This window comes from Seriola lalandi, unplaced genomic scaffold (genome assembly GCF_002814215.2).
Source record: "Seriola lalandi dorsalis isolate HSWRI2012SDOR001 ecotype SW California unplaced genomic scaffold, Sedor1 jcf7180002054978, whole genome shotgun sequence".
In the NCBI taxonomy this organism is placed as follows: domain Eukaryota; kingdom Metazoa; phylum Chordata; class Actinopteri; order Carangiformes; family Carangidae; genus Seriola; species Seriola lalandi.
Genome location: NW_019525528.1, coordinates 400,795 through 418,703, shown reverse-complemented (window position 1 = coordinate 418,703; position 17,909 = coordinate 400,795). Strand labels below are relative to the sequence as shown.

The 17,909-nt window shown below is 43.3% G+C and overlaps 1 protein-coding gene across 1 annotated transcript in view; it reads right to left on the bottom strand.

The window, feature by feature from the left end:
- LOC111646939 (serine/threonine-protein kinase Nek11-like) overlaps nt 1-17,909 on the bottom strand; it is a 28,585-nt gene that overhangs the window by 9,595 nt on the left and 1,081 nt on the right. The window contains exons 3-13 of the mRNA XM_023396534.2: nt 16,202-16,320; nt 15,830-15,894; nt 14,883-15,009; nt 12,229-12,378; nt 11,716-11,794; nt 11,274-11,344; nt 10,735-10,854; nt 10,547-10,640; nt 10,330-10,444; nt 5,994-6,112; nt 1,448-1,508 (exon numbers count right to left, since the gene is read on the bottom strand). Coding sequence (XP_023252302.2) covers nt 1,448-1,508; nt 5,994-6,112; nt 10,330-10,444; nt 10,547-10,640; nt 10,735-10,854; nt 11,274-11,344; nt 11,716-11,794; nt 12,229-12,378; nt 14,883-15,009; nt 15,830-15,894; nt 16,202-16,320 — 1,120 coding nt within the window. The remainder of the gene's footprint in view (nt 1-1,447; nt 1,509-5,993; nt 6,113-10,329; nt 10,445-10,546; nt 10,641-10,734; nt 10,855-11,273; nt 11,345-11,715; nt 11,795-12,228; nt 12,379-14,882; nt 15,010-15,829; nt 15,895-16,201; nt 16,321-17,909) is intronic.

Genomic DNA, 17,909 nt, shown 5'->3' with positions numbered 1-17,909 from the left:
GGTGATGAAGGGGGAGTGGGGGTGGGGGGTGAACAGGAGAAAGAGGAACGAATAAAAGTGAAGAAGAGATGGAGAAAAGACTGCAGGGATAAACAGTCATTAACATTTGTCTCCACAGGAAGGACAGAGTTATTAACACCAAAGCCTTGTGGGTGTTTTATGTCCAGCTGATGGAGTCTGTACTTCATGTTCCTGCTGTTGAACTCAACTGACTTAGACTCTAATTACACCTGAATTCAAACACGTTCACACCAAATTCATTTCATATAATAATTATATTTATTCAGTTATTTTAACGGTGGCTGACGTGGTGATCAACAAACACAGCAACACAAACCTTTTAAAGATCCTCTGATGAAAATCAACATGCTAACATCCATGTGATGTTTTTATATAATACAGACATATGATGATGAAATGATCATCAGCACCACGACTGAGTGTTTCCACCTTAAACTGGAGTGAACCAATGACAGTCTCATAGAAACAGATTCAGGGTTTCATACGTCACAAACCTAAAGAACCAATCCTGTCAACTTGTGGGGACGGAGGGCGGGGCTAAATACACCTGAAACCTTGTCAGTACAGAGAGAGAGAGTTAGCATTAGCACAACCACTAACACTGTGTCAGCCACTGCCAGTTACAAGCTAACAAATAACATAAACAAATAGAATATGTTAACTGTGTTGATATGAGATGAGATGATAACTATGCCAACGGTTCTGAAAAGATGCTAACTAAGCTAACCGTTCTGAAAAGTTGCTAATCACGGTAACTATTCTGAAAAGATGCTAGCTATGCCAACCATTCTCAAAAGATGCTAACTAAGCTAACCGTTCTGAAAAGATGTTAACTACACTAACCAATGTGAAAAGATGCTAACTATGCTAACCACTCTGAAAAGATGCTAACTGTGCTGACTGTTCTGAGGATCCTCACATCACTGCAGCAGAACTGGTTCAGTTTTCTGGCCTGATGTTTTCATCACTAAAGCTAAAGCTGCTACAGGCCTGATGTAAGTACGTCTGTCTCTGTCTCTGTCTCTGTTTCCGTCTCTGTCTCCTCGGTTCTTGTCCTCAGTCTGACTGGTTGTAAAATGTAAAGTTTCCTTTAAGTGAAGAGATAAAACCAGATTATAAACGAAACAGAACAAAACCCTCGTCTGTTGTATCAGGTGTCAGTCCTTCACATCCTGCTGTTACTGTGTGTGTGTGTGTGTGTGTGTGTGTGTGTGTGTGTGTGTGTGTGTGTGTGAGATCGATATTACATCATTTCTGTGCTGTGGTTGCCTCAGAGTTAAAAGGCTGTGAATAGATCTGATTCTTTGTTTCATTTATTGACCGAGTGTAAACACATTGAACACACTGCCAACCTGCTATGTGTGTGTGTGTGTGTGTGTGTGTGTGTGTGTGTGTGTGTGTGTGTGTGTTGTAGAGTCAGACTCACCACTCAGCTCCTCTTCCAGAACTTTCTGCATGTGCTTCATCATAGCCTCCAGCTCACTGACCTGAGAAAACAACCAGAACCAGAACCTCAGATCCAGATGAACTGACTGAGTCCCAGTTCAGGGTCACATCCTGCGGAGGACGCAGTCTACATAGACCGTGAAGGAGAACCCAACTGTTTTATGTGCAGAGTCAAAAGTCATTCATCTCACAATGAATTCTGGGATATGTTTGGCATTTCCTGGACTCATTAGACAGAGCCTTAGAGACGGGACGACCTCATCTTTGAATGCAGCGTTTGAAGGACCAAGCTGAACTGAGACACAGTGAAATATTGTCAATATTTTCATTTCATTTTAACAATACTGTTGCATGTATTGATTGATATTTGATTGATTTCTATTGTATATATTGTATTGTTTTCTATTGTATATCTTGTATTGGTTTATACTGTATATATTGTATTGGTTTATATTGTATATATTTTATTGATTTCTATTGTATATATTGTATTGGTTTATATTGTATATATTGTATTGGTTTATATTGTATATATTGTATTGGTTTCTGTGAGTCTGCTGCAGCTGTAGAATCATGATCCTTTACAATACATTTAATTTCTTGCTGAACACACACAGAGTGTTTGCAGTCACACACTTTCATAATGAAGACATTTATTTATAATTAATCTGAGACACTCCGTGAACCTCTGAAAGTCAGTCACTGATTTCACTGCTGCTCCAAATACAATTAACAGCAAGTGATAAACCTGCACATGTAATTAACTGTGGTGCTGATCACATGACACTGATGCTGAATAAAGTTAAACTAAAATATGAAATTACTGGATATAGGAAGTCTGACACTGTGACTTGGACATGAGGACGAGCCATGTTTTTCAAAGGCTTTAAAGCTCCATGTTTCTTCTTCTTCTGTGTTTTATTTGAAGTGTTGATCCATCAGAAGATATAAAAACCATCTCAGTGTAGTTTTACATCTCCTCTCTCAGGCTTCTCTCTGCAGCTCTAGTAACAACAGGTCGGTGAGCCAATCAGAAGAGAGGAGGCTGTGAGCCTCTCTTCTGATTGGCTGACTGTTTTCTGAGTGATCCAATAAAAATAAAGCAGATTTCAGGTAAAAACACTCAGAGAAACCAAATCCTGCAAGGTTTGGATGGTGGGTCCAGGTGGGCGGGGCTTGGTGACTGCTTTGTTGTGACATCACAAAGTTCCAGAAGTCCTGACGGCTGGTTTTAAGGCTCAGTTTCTGAATACAGGCTGTGTGCATTTCTCTGTGGACTGAGGCTTTGATACTTTCACAGTATTAATATAGAACCTAGACCTGATCTATAATCACACTACACATGGACAGAGACCTTTACACTGGAGGAGCTTTAACATTCTCCATGTGCTGTGTGTGACAGACTCTACTATTTAATGAGACTCAGCAGCAGCAGTGACATTTATTTATTCTTGTAATTTTCTCTCCTTCATAGAAAATGACTGGTTGATGCGACATGATATAAAATATATATTTACATCTAATGTGAGTGAATGAGAGAAACTGATTCATTGCTTTCAATCACATGTCAGCTCCATCTCATATCCTGTCGTTTCTTCGTGTTGTGTGGCAGTAAAATCCTCATCAGGCAGCCTCGGGTCTGACTCTCACTGAGCTGATGAAGTCCTGAGGGGATGTGAAGGAGGAGAGGAGTGATGGAGGCTGCTGCTCTCTCCTCACCTGATTACAGGGAGAGAGATGGAGCTGCTCCCACTGAGACTCCACCCCTCCCTGTATCACTCTGCATCGCTCCGCTGCTGCTGAACAACAGGGAAGATTATTTTTCATTATCTGGGAGAATAAACTGCCTCCTGTTTTTCTCCATTGACTGTAATAAGTGAGCAGGAAGTCAAACTGATGAAATGCTGCTCTTCATCCTTCATCCTGTTTTTCCAGCCGCCCACAAGGTTTGGTGTTCAGGGGGTTAAAGGTGAAACTGTTCAGTGTTTTTAATAGTTAGAATCAGTTGCTCTGTTCGTTGTGGAGAGGAGGAAACATGAAAACTTAATTATAAAATTATAAAAATCTAAGTTTCTGGTTTTAAATCTAAAACATTTTTTTCCCACAAAACACAAATCAAACATTTTCACCATCGTCCAGATCAGAGTATTACACCTCCTCCTCTCCTCCTCCTCTCCTCCTCTCCACAACAACCGGAGATAAAGGCTCAGTCTGAGAGGCTGTTTCTCATTGTCTCTCTCTCTAATAATCCAGCTCCACCTTTTCTCTTCCTCTCTCCGTTTTTTCCTGTCATCACTATCAGCAGTGACAAATAGGTTTAATCTTTCTCAGCCTCCCACCCTCTTAAACCCGACCACAAATTGGCTGCTGGCTTTCAAAACCTCTCTCTCTCTCTCTCTCTCTCTCTCTCTCTCTCTCTCTCTCTCTCTACAGAGTATATTGAACTCGCCCCTCGGCCCGGTGTAGTGACTGTGATCGACCTGGCTGCTGAGGTCCTGTTTACTGAACAATAGGATCTGACTCGTCTTTGAGCTGTAGACCTGGAAGAGTGTCTGTGTGTGTATGTGTGGGCTTACTTTTATATCCTGGTGGGGACTACACACACACACTGACCCATGAGGTCCCCACAGGTATAGAGCGCTGTTTGAAGGTTTAGCTTTAGCTTTGTCTTCAGGTTCAGGTTTAGCTTTAGCTTTAGCTCCAAGTTCAGGATGAGCTTTAGCTTTAGCTTTAGCTCCAAGTTCAGGATGAGCTTTAGCTTTAGCTTCAGGTTCAGGTTCAGGTTCAGGTTCAGGTTCAGGTTTAGCTTTAGCTTTAGTTTTAAGTTCAGGCTTGAGATATCGTCTTCCTTCGTGCACAACTAGAATCTCTTATTCTCTCACTGTGTGACTCAGCTGAATAACCACTGTGTGGCGTGTGGAGCTCACACTGAACATAAACACTGACGCCCGGCTCGCGTTCGACCAGAGACAGCTCCAGTAACGTTTATTCAAACCAGACTCTGTCCTCAGGTTTGACACGTTTCTGTTGCAGAATATAAAAGTGATTTTCTTTTTCAGAAAAGTCGACAGAACACATTGTGGATGTTTGTGTTTCCACTGTGTTTAATGGAAGGTGATGAAGACGTGTGGTCCAGTCATGACAGGAAGTCAAACCTCTGGTATCTGACGGAGGACACAAAGACAATCGTCTGCACTGTCTTTGGATGTCATGTGACTTCAACGCAAAGTGTTTCCATTTCTTTTGTGGAATAATCTGAAAAACCACCTAGTTTTTCAAATTAAACAAACGAATAAACACAGCGACAGAGAGACGCAGATACTTTGTGCAAATTGACTGTGAAGGGAAATGAAGAAGGAAAAGGGAAGAAGGAAGTATTGACCTGCAAGAAGTCTAGGTGATCATCTGAGCTGAGCTGTTGATCGATCACCTGATCGATCAGTCCAGCAGCTGGAATCTGGCAAAATACGTACAAACTGCTTTAAAATCCTGAATTTTTTACCTGCAGTTTATTTCCCTTCAGTTCAAATGTTTCTTCCTCTGTGTTTCCTTTCAGTTTATTCAAACCCTGGATTATTATTTTCCACATCTTCATTTTATCTGCTGAGATGCAGCTTTGTGAACTTTGGTTTTAAAAACAGTGAATAAATTAAATTATTATTAACAGCTGAGGAAAAATGCACAGATGCACTTTTTGAATTATTTTCTTTCACAGCAAATAAGCTGCTAATAATGTGCATCGTAGTTAACAGCATGTCAGGACGCCCTGTCCTGTGTGTGTGTGTGTGTGTGGCTGTGTGTGTGTGTGTGTGTGTGTGTGTGTGTCTTAGATCTCTAATTAGAGGTTTTACTGGGCTCAGCTCAGTGTGTGAGAATCATATTATGATAATTTGAGCCCAAAAACAAACGAAGCTTCTCATCATATTAAAACACATGAAACCAGCAGCTGAAATCAAAAGCTCCTCCAGATCCTCCACCTACAGAATCCTGTGTGTTTCATGATAATCCGTGCTAATTCTGAGACACACACACACACACACACACACACACACACACACACACACACACACACACATTATGCTTGGCTGTCCTAATTAGTGAGATAAACATTATATTTGGCCTTTTCAACACAGGATAATAATGAAGACGAGCTGAACGTAAACAAGACACAAAATTAACCTTCTCACATCATGTTCAGTGTGTGTGCGTGTGTGTGTGTGTGTGTGTGTGTGTGTGAGGGATGTGTGAACGACCTTTGTTAACCTGCTGCCAGTGCGACCCGAGAAGAATGATGGATTCCTCAAATAGAGGAAAAAACGTTGTAAAATAGAAACTAAATAAACTGAATAGTGGATTTTGTCTCGATCAATTTGCACAGTTTAAGAATAAAGTGTTGACTTCCTGTGTGTGACAGTGAGTTACTGATCACTGGAAACTGGGTGCATGAAAAGTTGTAAAAGTTACGAAACAAAGGAGGACGATCAAAATCTGGAGGGCAACTAAATCAGCTGACCACTGAGACTCACCTGTGGGTCAGACAGGTAAAGCGTCTCTGCAGGTGTCTCCGTCTCCTCGTCCTCTGAACACGAGTCAAATCCATCCTGGTTGTAGTAAACTTCAGCAGCCTGAGGGTCCTCTGGGATATCTGCACACACAGGTGACACAGGTTAACTCAGTCACACGGTCCTGTCACCACAGATGTGAAGCTGCTCAGATTAAAGCTGAGACTCTTTCAGTTAATCAACATTATTTCTTTCAGAATGACTGAGCTGAAGAGGCTGAACTAAATGTGGAACAGACTGTAAATCTGTTCAACTACAATCACAGTCGACATCAGGTGAGGAGGAGTCTGTTAAAGCTCCATCCAGTCTAAAGGTATGATTGATTATAATGATTATTGTTTGATTATAGATCAGGTCTAGGTTCTATATTAATACTGTGAAAGTATCAAAGCCTCAGTCCACAGAGAAATGCACACAGCCTGTATTCAGAAACTGAGCCTTAAAACCAGCCGTCAGGACTTTTGGAACTTTGTGATGTCACAGCAAAGCAGTCACCAAGCCCCGCCCACCTGGACCCACCATCCAAACCTTGCAGAATCAGAAAAAAATGGAGCATTAATGTAAAAAATAATCAATTGTGTTTATTATATTATGTAATCTGTTCTTTATCCTATGTAATTAACAGTGTCCATGGTTCGTTAAATTATCAACACACACACCAGTGAGGGACAGAGAGAAAAAAAGTGGGTAAAACTCCCCAAGTCTTTAGTCTGGAAGGATTTAATTTGTCAGTTTAACAGGAGCTCTGTCTGGATAATTATTCCTGCTAACGAGGTCTGAGAGTTTTAAAAACAGAAGATGTTTAATTCATGTGTCTCTCTGAGGTCTGACAGTCTCTCCATCTGTCAGCCAATCACAAGACTGGGATCAGACAGAGGGCGGGGCTCTGGGAGCAGATGTGTTGGGGATTCAGAGAGAAATAAAACTCTGAATAAAGAGACAGGAACTCATCAGAGAGCAGCTGGAAATGTTTCAGTAACTGAACTCCACTGAGCTTTTTAAATATTTAAAGACGGCCTGGAGGTCAGAGGTCATTCTGACACTTCAGTGATAAAGCAATGACTAATTAACTTCTGTCTCCGGGGGTCTCTCTATCAAAACAATAACAAACAGACATTGAAGTAGCGTGGAATCATGGGAGTTATTTTCTTTGGTGCGATTCCTTCAGTGGTTCAGGTTTCTAGCAGCAGCAGAGTTTCCTCCTCTCCACAACAAACACAGATTAAACCAGGAGAAACTCTGAATAAAACAGTTTGACTTCAGACATCAGAGATTCACTGACGCTCTGCAGTGACACAGGACAGGACGTCTCCAGAGGACAGAGGTCAGGACGTCTCCAGAGGACAGGACGTCTCCAGAGGACAGAGGTCAGGATGTCTCCAGAGGACAGAGGTCAGGACGTCTCTAGAGGTCAGGACGTCTCCAGAGGACAGAGGTCAGGACGTCTCCAGAAGACAGGACATCTCCAGAAGACAGAGGTCAGGACGTCTCCAGAGGACAGAGGTCAGGACGTCTCCAGAGGTCAGGACGTCTCTAGAGGTCAGGACGTCTCCAGAGGACAGAGGTCAGGACGTCTCCAGAGGTCAGGACGTCTCCAGAGGTCAGGACGTCTCTAGAGGTCAGGACGTCTCCAGAGGTCAGGACGTCTCTAGAGGTCAGGACGTCTCCAGAGGACAGAGGTCAGGATGTCTCCAGAGGACAGAGGTCAGGACGTCTCCAGCAGCTGCAGCTGAGCAGCTTGTTTCTCTTAGAACTTCAGGTCCAGACGTCCGACGACTAAAATCATCTGGTTCTAATAACGAGCCGAAAAACACTGAGGTGGAAAAAGTGTTGAGCTTCTGTCAGACAAACACACTGACACATGATCATAGAGGATATGATGTCATCAACAGGCGACCAATGACACGTTACCGTGGTTGATGAAAACAACACATACACACCAGCTTCTCTCTTGAGGAGGAAGAGGAGGGTCGTGTTGAGAAAGATCTAACTGAAGTTTACAGGTTCAGGTTCTCAGCGGGAGATTAAAGCAGCTGAAAACATCAGCACAACTTTTCATTTTTATTTCTCTCCAAACTGATTTTTATTTCCATCTCAGAGAATCTCTCCTCAGGTTTCATCATGTGTCCCTGAGCAGTTTGATGCAAACACACATCTGAAACTCACTAATGAGCCAAAGAGCTCGTCCACGTTTCCCTTTAAACTCGTCCAGAGCTTCACTCCGAGTCTCTGCTGCTGAAGCTGGAGCCGAGTCCTGAACATGAACCCATGTGACTCTCTGACAGCTGACTCACCAACAGTGAATGAGAAACATTTCTTCTGACTGCTGGAGGGGAAACGAACCCGCTGCCCTCGAAAAATATTTAAATATTAGAATATTAAATGAAGTCTGGTTTTGTTTTCTTGGTGTGCATCTATATTTTCTGTGTTTGAACCTGAGGTTCTTCAACACTGAAAACCTAAATCACATCTGCATCCGAGGAACAATCAGACGTGTCGCTGTTTTCAGTTCCATGACAGACAAAGACGTTTCCGCTGTTCCTGTTTGAATTCCTGCAGCAGCGTCGGCCTCACCTCCGTTCTCCAGCTGTGAGCTGATCCAACAGACCTCATCAGTCCTGGTGGATCTCTCATAGGCGGCTCCCGACCTGAGGTCCAGGGACTTCAGGGGGGCCTACAGGGTTCCAGGTAATCCCCAGTGACACGTGTAGCGCTCGTAGCTGACCTCACAGCTGTTTGGTTCATCACACGTCCAGGTCAGATGAGAGGCAGCGTCTCAGTCAGTCATAGCAGGTTGAGTTGTAAAGAGAAACGAAGGTGGAGTGACAGCGACGACGAACAAAGAATGTTCTGAAAATCAAAAGTTAACATCGACATCCTGGTTCAGAGTCCAAATACTTCTGAAGTGAGTCCTCGTCCCCGCGGAGGAACTGAGCGGTAAACCCAGGCAGCAGCTCAGCTCTGTACATTTACTCAAGTACTTACATATTACATATTTCAGATGGAAATATTGGACTTCTCACTGCACCACATTTATCTGACAGGGGGGCGTGGCCATGCTTTATAAAAAAAAACAAAACACTGCAGCTTTTGTTCCTATGGTTACGTCCACACTCACACACAGTTTTAAAACACTTCACTTTACTGCTTCATTTCTAAATCAGAGACTTTCAGGAACTCTATTTTATTTTGAAAACTCCAGGTTGTGTTTTATTTTGAAATCTCCAGGTAACTCCAGTGTCCTGATGAATTACAGTGTTACTGAGCTTGTTGTCTTTGCCAGAAGCTGTTGTTCACTTTCATTTCTCTTCCTGTTTACACCGGCTCGCACATGCTCAGTGTACGTGAATGGTCATGTGACATGTGTTTTCAACCACAGAAATCTGTGATTTAATCATAGTTACGTATCATTGGTCGCCTGTCGATGACATCATATCCTGTATGATCATGTGTCAGTGTGTTTGTCTGACAGAAGCTCAACATTGACTTTTATGTAGTTTTAAGTCACAGACACTTTTCACACCTTTTAGGTTCGATATGTGAACCAGAGGATTTTAGTCGTCAGACGTCAATGATGGTAAAGATGATGATGATGAAAATGATGATGATGATGATGATGAAGATGATGATGATAAAGATAATGATGATGAACATGATGAACATGATGATGATGAAAATGATGATGATGATGATGAAGATGATGATGATGATGATGATGATAAAGATAATGATGATGCACATGATGATGATGATAATGAAAATGATGATGATGATGATGATGATGATGATGATGAAGATGATGATGATGATGGTGATAATGATGATGAATATGATGATGAAGATGATTATTAAGATAAAGATGATGATGATTAAGATAAAGATGATGATGAATATGATGATAAAGATAAGGATGATGATGATGATGATGATGAGGATGATGAAGATGATGATAAAGATAAAGATGATGATGATGATGATGAAGATGATGATTAAGATAAAGATGATGATGATGATGATAAAGATAAAGATGATGATGATGACGAAGATGAAGATGATGATGATGATGATGATGATGATGATGATGATAATGATAATGATAAAGATAAAGATGATGCTGATGAAGATGATGATGCTGATGAAGATGATGATGATGATGAAGATGATGATTAAGATAAAGATGATGATGATGATAAAGATAAAGATGATGATGATGATGATGATGATGATAAAGAAAAAGAAGATGATGACGATGATGATGATAAAGATGATGTTGATGATGACGATGTTGATGATGACTCACCGTGCAGCTCTGGTTCTGACTCATCCTGCCTCTCAATTGGCTGCAACCCTCCTGTGGACCGGTGATCGTGGCTCCTGATTGGCAGAGTCTGACAGGCTCCGCCCTCTCTGCTCTCCTATTGGTTGGAGCAAAAGAGCTAGTTCACATTCTTTTATATCACTTCACACATTCAGTTTAAAAACATTGAGAACAGGTTCAGATTAAAATGGATTCTCACGTTCAGAACGTCCACACTGATTTTTTCAAAATGGCGGCTCCTCAGCTCTCTCCTCCGGGTGTGGATCTCCTCATATTTCTCCTCAGCCAGTTTCCTGTAGAGAAAGAACGAGTCTGATCCAGTTCGTGTGTGTGTGTGTGTGTGTGTGTGTGTGTGTGTGTGTGTGTGTGTGTGTGTGTGTGTGTTACCTCAGTCTCCTGGCCTTCTCATCAGCAGCCTGCAGTTTGCGGAGCCTCATTCTCTCTCTGGGCGTCATCTTCTCTACCTCCGACCTCTCCCTCAGTGTCTGCAGGTGAACCTTTGTCTGCCTGCACACACACACACACACACACACACACCTGTCAATCACCTGGGACTGTCCAACCACCACACTCATTTCTTTCTTCTTCCTACATGGCGTTAAAATGACCTGTCTCACGTGTGTGTGTGTGTGTGTGTGTGTGTGTGTGTGGTTTGTGTGTGTGTGGCTGTGAGTGTGTGTGTGTGTGTGTGTGTGCGTTTGTGTGTGTAACAAAGCTCACCACTTGCTGCTCTAATTATAGCAGCTACTCACTGAAGAGAGGGAGTGGTTAAGAGAGGAGGAGAAGAAGAAGAAGAGACAGAACAGAAGATATATAATCAGGAGGAGGTTTTATCATCATCTGATGATGAGGAGGAGGAGGAGAGGAGTAGGAATGTGAAAGGGAAAAGAAAAGAAGAGGAGCAGGAGGAGGAGGAGGAGTCTTACATGTTCTTGGCGATGACTTGAGCATCTTCCTCTCCTCCTGACGACACAAACTCAAACCTGATCTTCATCTTCTGTCGAAACAGAGAGAAGCTTCATGTGAGGAAGATGATCATCTCCTCTGTCTGAGTGTTTCCTCAGAGCACACACTCTGTGACATCCCATAGTGCCGCGGTGCAGTATGGAAACCCATCAGCATAATGATATTTCAGTGGAAACCATGGCAACGGGTTCCATAAAAACCCTAATGTGTTATCTCTCTTCAAGCCTGCAGCCACACACACACACACGCACACACAGCAACACACATGCACACACAGCAACACACACACACACACACACACACACACACACACACACACACACACACACACACACACAGCAACACACACAAACACACACACACACACAGTTACTACAGAATGTGTGTGTGTGTGTGTCAGACCTGCATGTGTCTCTCCATGAACTTGGTCTTGAGGAGTTCTGCAGCTGACGGTCTGGACGAAGGTTGTTTGTGCAGCATCCTGTGTCAAGAGGAGGAGGAGGAGGAAGAGGAGGATGAAGCTGGTTCATCATGTCTCAGTGGTTTCATGTGTGAGGAGGAGCTGTCCGTCCAGTCAGGATCAGCCTCCTCAAACTCATAATCAGTCGTTAATTAAAAGTGTTTTGTGGGGTCAACTTGACCTTTGACCTTTGACCACCAAAATCTAATTATTTCATCCTTGAGTCCTAGTGAATGTTTGTACCAAATGTGAAGAAGTTCCTTCAAAGTGTTTCTGAGATATCGAGTCCACGAGAATGAATAACACGGACAACCTGAAAACAAGATGGCCGCCGGCTCAGACTGTCTCCAGGCAAAGGAATAAAAACTCAGATAGTGGAAGAGGAGAAAAGCTTGTATTGATACTCCAGTCACAGTTTACCTGGAGGCACAAGGAGGGCGGAGCCTCCTCCTCACCTCTGCAGGACGGAGTTCAGATCAGGGGAGAAGGAGGCGGGGAGCGTCGGGGTTTCTCCCTCCACGATCTTCATCACCACAGACAGGAAGCTCGGCCCCCGGAAGGCGTGAGTCAGACAGCACATCTCAAAGAGGAGGCAGCCCAGAGCCCTGCAGACCAGAACCAGCACAGACCAGATCAACAGCTGGACTCAGAACCAGCACAAACCAGGAGGATCAGGAAACATCTGGACGTGTCTGTTGCCACTGGAGACTTTAAACACTCGGATCATATCTGAGAGAGCACAGAGGTCAGAGGTCATTTCACTCAAGGTTCCTAACGAGAAGAGCCCACCTTCATTAACTAACACACACAGAGAGAGAGAGAGCAGTCAGAGGTCGGTTGTTATAATTAGTGAAGAACAGGTCAGAGAGGAGGGGGGGGTAATTAGCAGCAGAAAGTGATGCAGGTTTCTTCATTTTTATAATGAAGTCCCTTTTTATAACCTTGTATATTTTATTATATCTTTTCCTCTGAGCAGCTGCTGCCCCAGGGCAGATTACAGCACACAGTGACTCGGTATCGGAAAGTGACGAGACGGACCGGCGCTAGCTGGTTAGCATGCTAACCTCAGTAGCATAAACAAGAGTTAGCATTGGTGTTTATTTCCACCTCTGGAGACAGATGCTGGTGAGTGAAGGAATGAAGTTTCTTCCTGACCGGTGAGTAAACAGCTGCTAATGCTAACGCTAGCTATGTAGCGATAGAAAAACTTACAAATAATTAAATAAATAAATAAATTTGTCTGTTTATGTCACCTAAAGCCTCATAAACTTTTCTATGAATATCAAACCCAAAGAAACTTAATATCATAAAGATGTTCAAACCAGATTAACACGTGTCAAACAATCATCCAGGACTTTGATCATTGTTAGAAACTCTGTGAACTGAGCGCCCACACAACAAGTGACTCATGGTGAACCTGAGGGTTTTGGGGGGGGTCGCAGGGGTCTAGGTCAGCTGATCAGTGCTGGGTTTGATGAACTGTTTTTGATTCAAACACACAGTTCAGCCTCATTTCATCTGCTACAGTCTCGTCATGGAGGAGGGACGAAAACAAACCTGGCAACCCTGGGTGTGATGAACGCTGCAGCCTCCAGGGGGAACTGACAGGACCAAGCTGAGTCCCCTGTATCTGACCCTGTTACAGTGGATCAGTACTTAGTAATAAACTGACAGATGCATGTGAACATATTAATGGAACAGAGAGACGTAGTTATTAGTAATTACTGAGTGATAAACATGTTTGTTCATGTAGATAATTGGAGACAGACAGTAAGCAGAGCCGTAGGTTCACCAACTGTTGCCGAGGTGACGGATGTTGTTGTGTGGGCGATTGTCAGGTCATAAACAGACAGAGGTAAGTAAGGCGGCAGAAAGTGAAGCAGGTGGTTAATTAGCTAGACCAACAGAACAACGAGGATCAAACTGATCAGCCAATCTCATTCTCCTCCAAGTTAACTTTATCTGAGATTAACAGATCAAACCTGTGTCCGTGAAGAACCACGAAAGTAAACGTGATCATTTTAGCCTGATAACGACGCGTTAGTCTGGATCAATGAAACTAACCTGAACACTGCAAACACAGAAGTTCCCTCTTGACTCAGTGATTTAGTTTGAAGCTGTGATGATCTGAACACACCTGAACTCATCAGCTGACAGATCAAAGACTCAGAGTCTCTCTGACGGGGTTTAGTGAAGAGACGAGCTGCGCTGCAGTGATGTTCGTCTCATCCTTCACTCTTTCAGGATGAACCTCTGAGCTCCTGTTTCATCTGATGACTAATCACATCAGGAATCAGCTGAGTTCACTGACCGTGTGTTCGATTCGTCATCCTGCCTGATGCCTTCAGGGACACGACTTATCCCACCCAATCAGAGAGATGTTCCTGTTCCCTAAATTCAACAAACAGCTTCAGGCTCGGCCTCGGTCTGTGGAGTAAACGACGTTCATGCAGGTCGTCTGAACCTGACGTGACTCAGCTGATTTTCGTTCTCCTTCCTGCAGCGAAACAAACTAAATGAATTCTTGTTCTTCACCTGCAGGAGTCCTTCCATCCTTCCCACAATGCACCTGTGCAGCCTCCAGCTCCTAACCAATCACAGCGGAGGAAAATGAGCCCAGGCTGGTTCTAAAGAAATGTTACTGTGTACTGCCCACAGCGAGTGTGTGTGAGAAAGTGTGTTTAGACCCGGGGGGGGGGCTGAAAACAGTCAAAACAACAAAGTTATTGTTGCTACGGAAACCCTGAAAGGCAAAGTCTTTTTTTTTTTTTTTTGCCAGGAAAAACAGACTTTTCTGGGATGAAAGGCAGAACCATTACAGAATGACACCCCCCACACCCACACACACACACACACACACACACACACACACACAATCCTCTTCTGTAGGAAAACAACCCTGAGCTTCCGTAGTTTTCTCCTGTTTGTTTGATAAAAGCTACACTGAGCAGCTGTTTGAGAAATGAGTGTTTTTAAAGATTTACGTGTTCAGTAGGAACCGATGACCTGAGACTCAGTCAGAGGAGGGAAGACAGGAAGTGATGACATGTTGTTGGTTTGTGTTTGTTTTGTTGACAGTGAGAGAAACGGCTCCTTTAAGAAACCTCACCAGATGTCAGACTTGGAGTCGTATCCCTGGTGGTTCAGCACCTCTGGACTCATGTAGTACGGCGTCCCTGTGAAGGTGGTGGCCAGGTCACATGATCCCATCAGCAGACAGGAAACACCAAAATCCCCTGCAAACACACGAGGAACAACATCTATCAGTCTTTAGTGTGAGCAGAGGAGGAGCAGAGGTTCATCCTCTGGAGAGCAGGAAGAAGATCTGGACGTCTGACCTGCAGCTGTCAAAATAAGAGCCTGTATCGCTGACATCAATGTGAAGATCACACGACACAAAATTAATTTAATTTAATCTAATAATTTGTCCAGCTTCCCAAAAGTGATAACACGTATCACAAAGGCTGATGACCGCAAACATGAGGTCTCCATGGAAACAGTAGAATTTTACCGTTGTAAAATCTCTTTCACTGCTGCAAATGCCTCTGTGTTTTTCCTTAACTAAGGAAACCTTTGAAGAGATTCTGCAACACCCTTCAGTTACTCCCTCGGCTGAGGAGAAATTAAACCTGAAGTGTCTTAAGTAGAAAACTTAAGGTGTTTTGTGCAACTGGCCCCAGACCTTGACTGAACAGGGAGGAAGTGTGGTCAGAGAGTCAAACCAATCACGATTCATCCACTGAGGAGCATAAAAAAAGCCACAACACATGACATGTTACACCATATGCACGTGTGCGTGCGTGCGTGCGTGCGTGCGTGCGTGCGTGCGTGCGTGTGTGCGTGCGTGTGTGTGTGCTGGCTCAGAGTGAATCCACTTCCTGCTGCTGGAACAGACTCATAATTAACTGCATCTATTTATGTTCCCATGTTTACAGTTTCTGTTGTCAGTGAACACAAACAGAGAGAATCAACACAAACACACACATGTTCAGTAAGAGCTCAAACAAACAGAGAAGGTCCCATGAGCCTTTGCAGCAGCGGGAGGAGGAAACTCACCGATCTTAACGAGGTTTTGTTTCAGGAAGACGTTCTTGGCCTTGAGGTCTCTGTGGAGGATTCGCCTGCAGGAAACAGGACAAAGAGATCAGATTCACTTATTTATCTGACTGATTATTGATTGATTGACACTTTTTTATTGCTTGATTGATGGCGTGTGGAGCTGAATGTATCTGTAACATCTGGATCCAGTTCACTACATTTAATGAATGGACGACCTTTGACCTCTGTGAAGCTGGGGGGGGGGTGTGCTGACAACACTGATCCTCCACAGAGTGAAACTTTCAGAGAGCAGGAAGAAGTAGGAACATGAACATGAGGATTCAGTGGAGGGAGGGAGGAACGCGTGTTGCCATGACGACCGTACCCCACCTGTCATGCATGTAGTGCAGGCCGAGCAGCAACTGGATGAACCAATCGATGACCTGGATTTCAGGGAGGCTCCGCCCGGCTCGTCGCACCTCCTCCAGCTTCCAGTCTAGATCTCGGTCCTGAGGAGTGACAGAGGGACCCAGTCTGAGTCCAGCTGCAGCAGAGACTCAACACAATGCTTCCAGAGGCTTTTATTTTGAAAGAATCATGAAGGAGCTGGTTGGTTCTCACTATTTTACAAACCAAACAATGAATCAAAACATAATCAGCTCATTAATCTATCATCAGAAACATCGTTAGTCACAGTTACAGCTGCTGCTTTTACATTAATGAGTAATAAGGATCTAATGATGTTTTGAAAGGGGGGGGGCAGATCAGACCAAAACAAATAGCAGATTAGCTAATGTTAGCATGTCTACTGTAGCCGTCACTAATGAAAACAAACAAGTCACATTTTCTCCATGGTCGGAGAAAAAAAAAAAGAAAAGAAATTCAGCCTTGGACTGATCCGCACCAATGACAGTAAACACACCGATGGATCCAGTAAAGACACTAATGGATCCAGTAAAGACACTAATGGAGCGGGTAAAGATGCAGCTGGTGTGTTTATATTATTGGGGAGGGCCAACGCTTTAACAGGAGGGACTCACTCCTGTTAAACCTCCTCTGCACAACAGCTGATTGACGAAGCTCCCAGAGCAGGATGATGAACAATAATTATATATGAGAAGAAGGTCTGTCTCTGGAGATCAGTCTGTGTGTGTGTTTATACTGGTTTATACTGGTGTGTGTGTGTGTGTGTGTGTGTGTGTTTATACTGGTTTCTGTGGAGCCTCCAGTTACCAGCAGAAAAATGTTTAGAGGTTTGTTAAAAGATCTGCAGGAGGGAGGAGGAGGAATTAAAGCTTCAGCCTCTCACTGAGATGTGGAGTGTGTGTGTGTGTGCTGTCTCTTATACACATCTAATAGTTTCTCACTTTCTGAGCTTAAAAAGGTCATTTGTAGACTTCCCTACGATAAATGGGATCTCTGTGCTTGCAGGGTTCATGAAACTCCTGGACAACTATGAGCGGTCCACAGGCATGACAGAGCAAGTCACAACAGAGGAGCAGACTGAGATTAATCTCTTCCTGGATGCCGTCTTACAGACAGAAGTCATGAAGGTACATTTGACATGTTACAACTAGTTGCATGTAAAATTCCACACACATTTTTAACAGTTCACTTATTCATTTCTGCTCCACGACAACTCATTTCCAACACCTGTTTGTTTTCAGTCTGTACTGTATGTCTTAGGTTTCTTAGACTAAGAAGATAATGTATAACATATTATGTAAGTTGTTTTGTTTCCCACCAACTGTTTCTGGTTTGTTGTTTTCCTACATTTTGGGGTTTGGAGGCTGCAGCTGAACTCCTGTGGGAGAGTCTCTTCCTGTCTCAGATCAACACTGTACACATTAGTTCGTAGTGTAGCCCTGTGGCTATTATTTTCATTCATTCATATACAGATATTAAAATGTTTGTGTTGTTAATAAATAATAGTTCATGAAGTGTAAATATGTTTAAAAAGTCATTTCGTATACAGTTAAAAGTCAGAGATAAAAGGGTGGTGTTAGTTTTAAGATCCATATGATTGACCACGTTTGTTTGTGGGGTAGTGAAGCATCTCTTTAATCTCTCATCTTTGAATGTATGTAGCCTTAGCCAA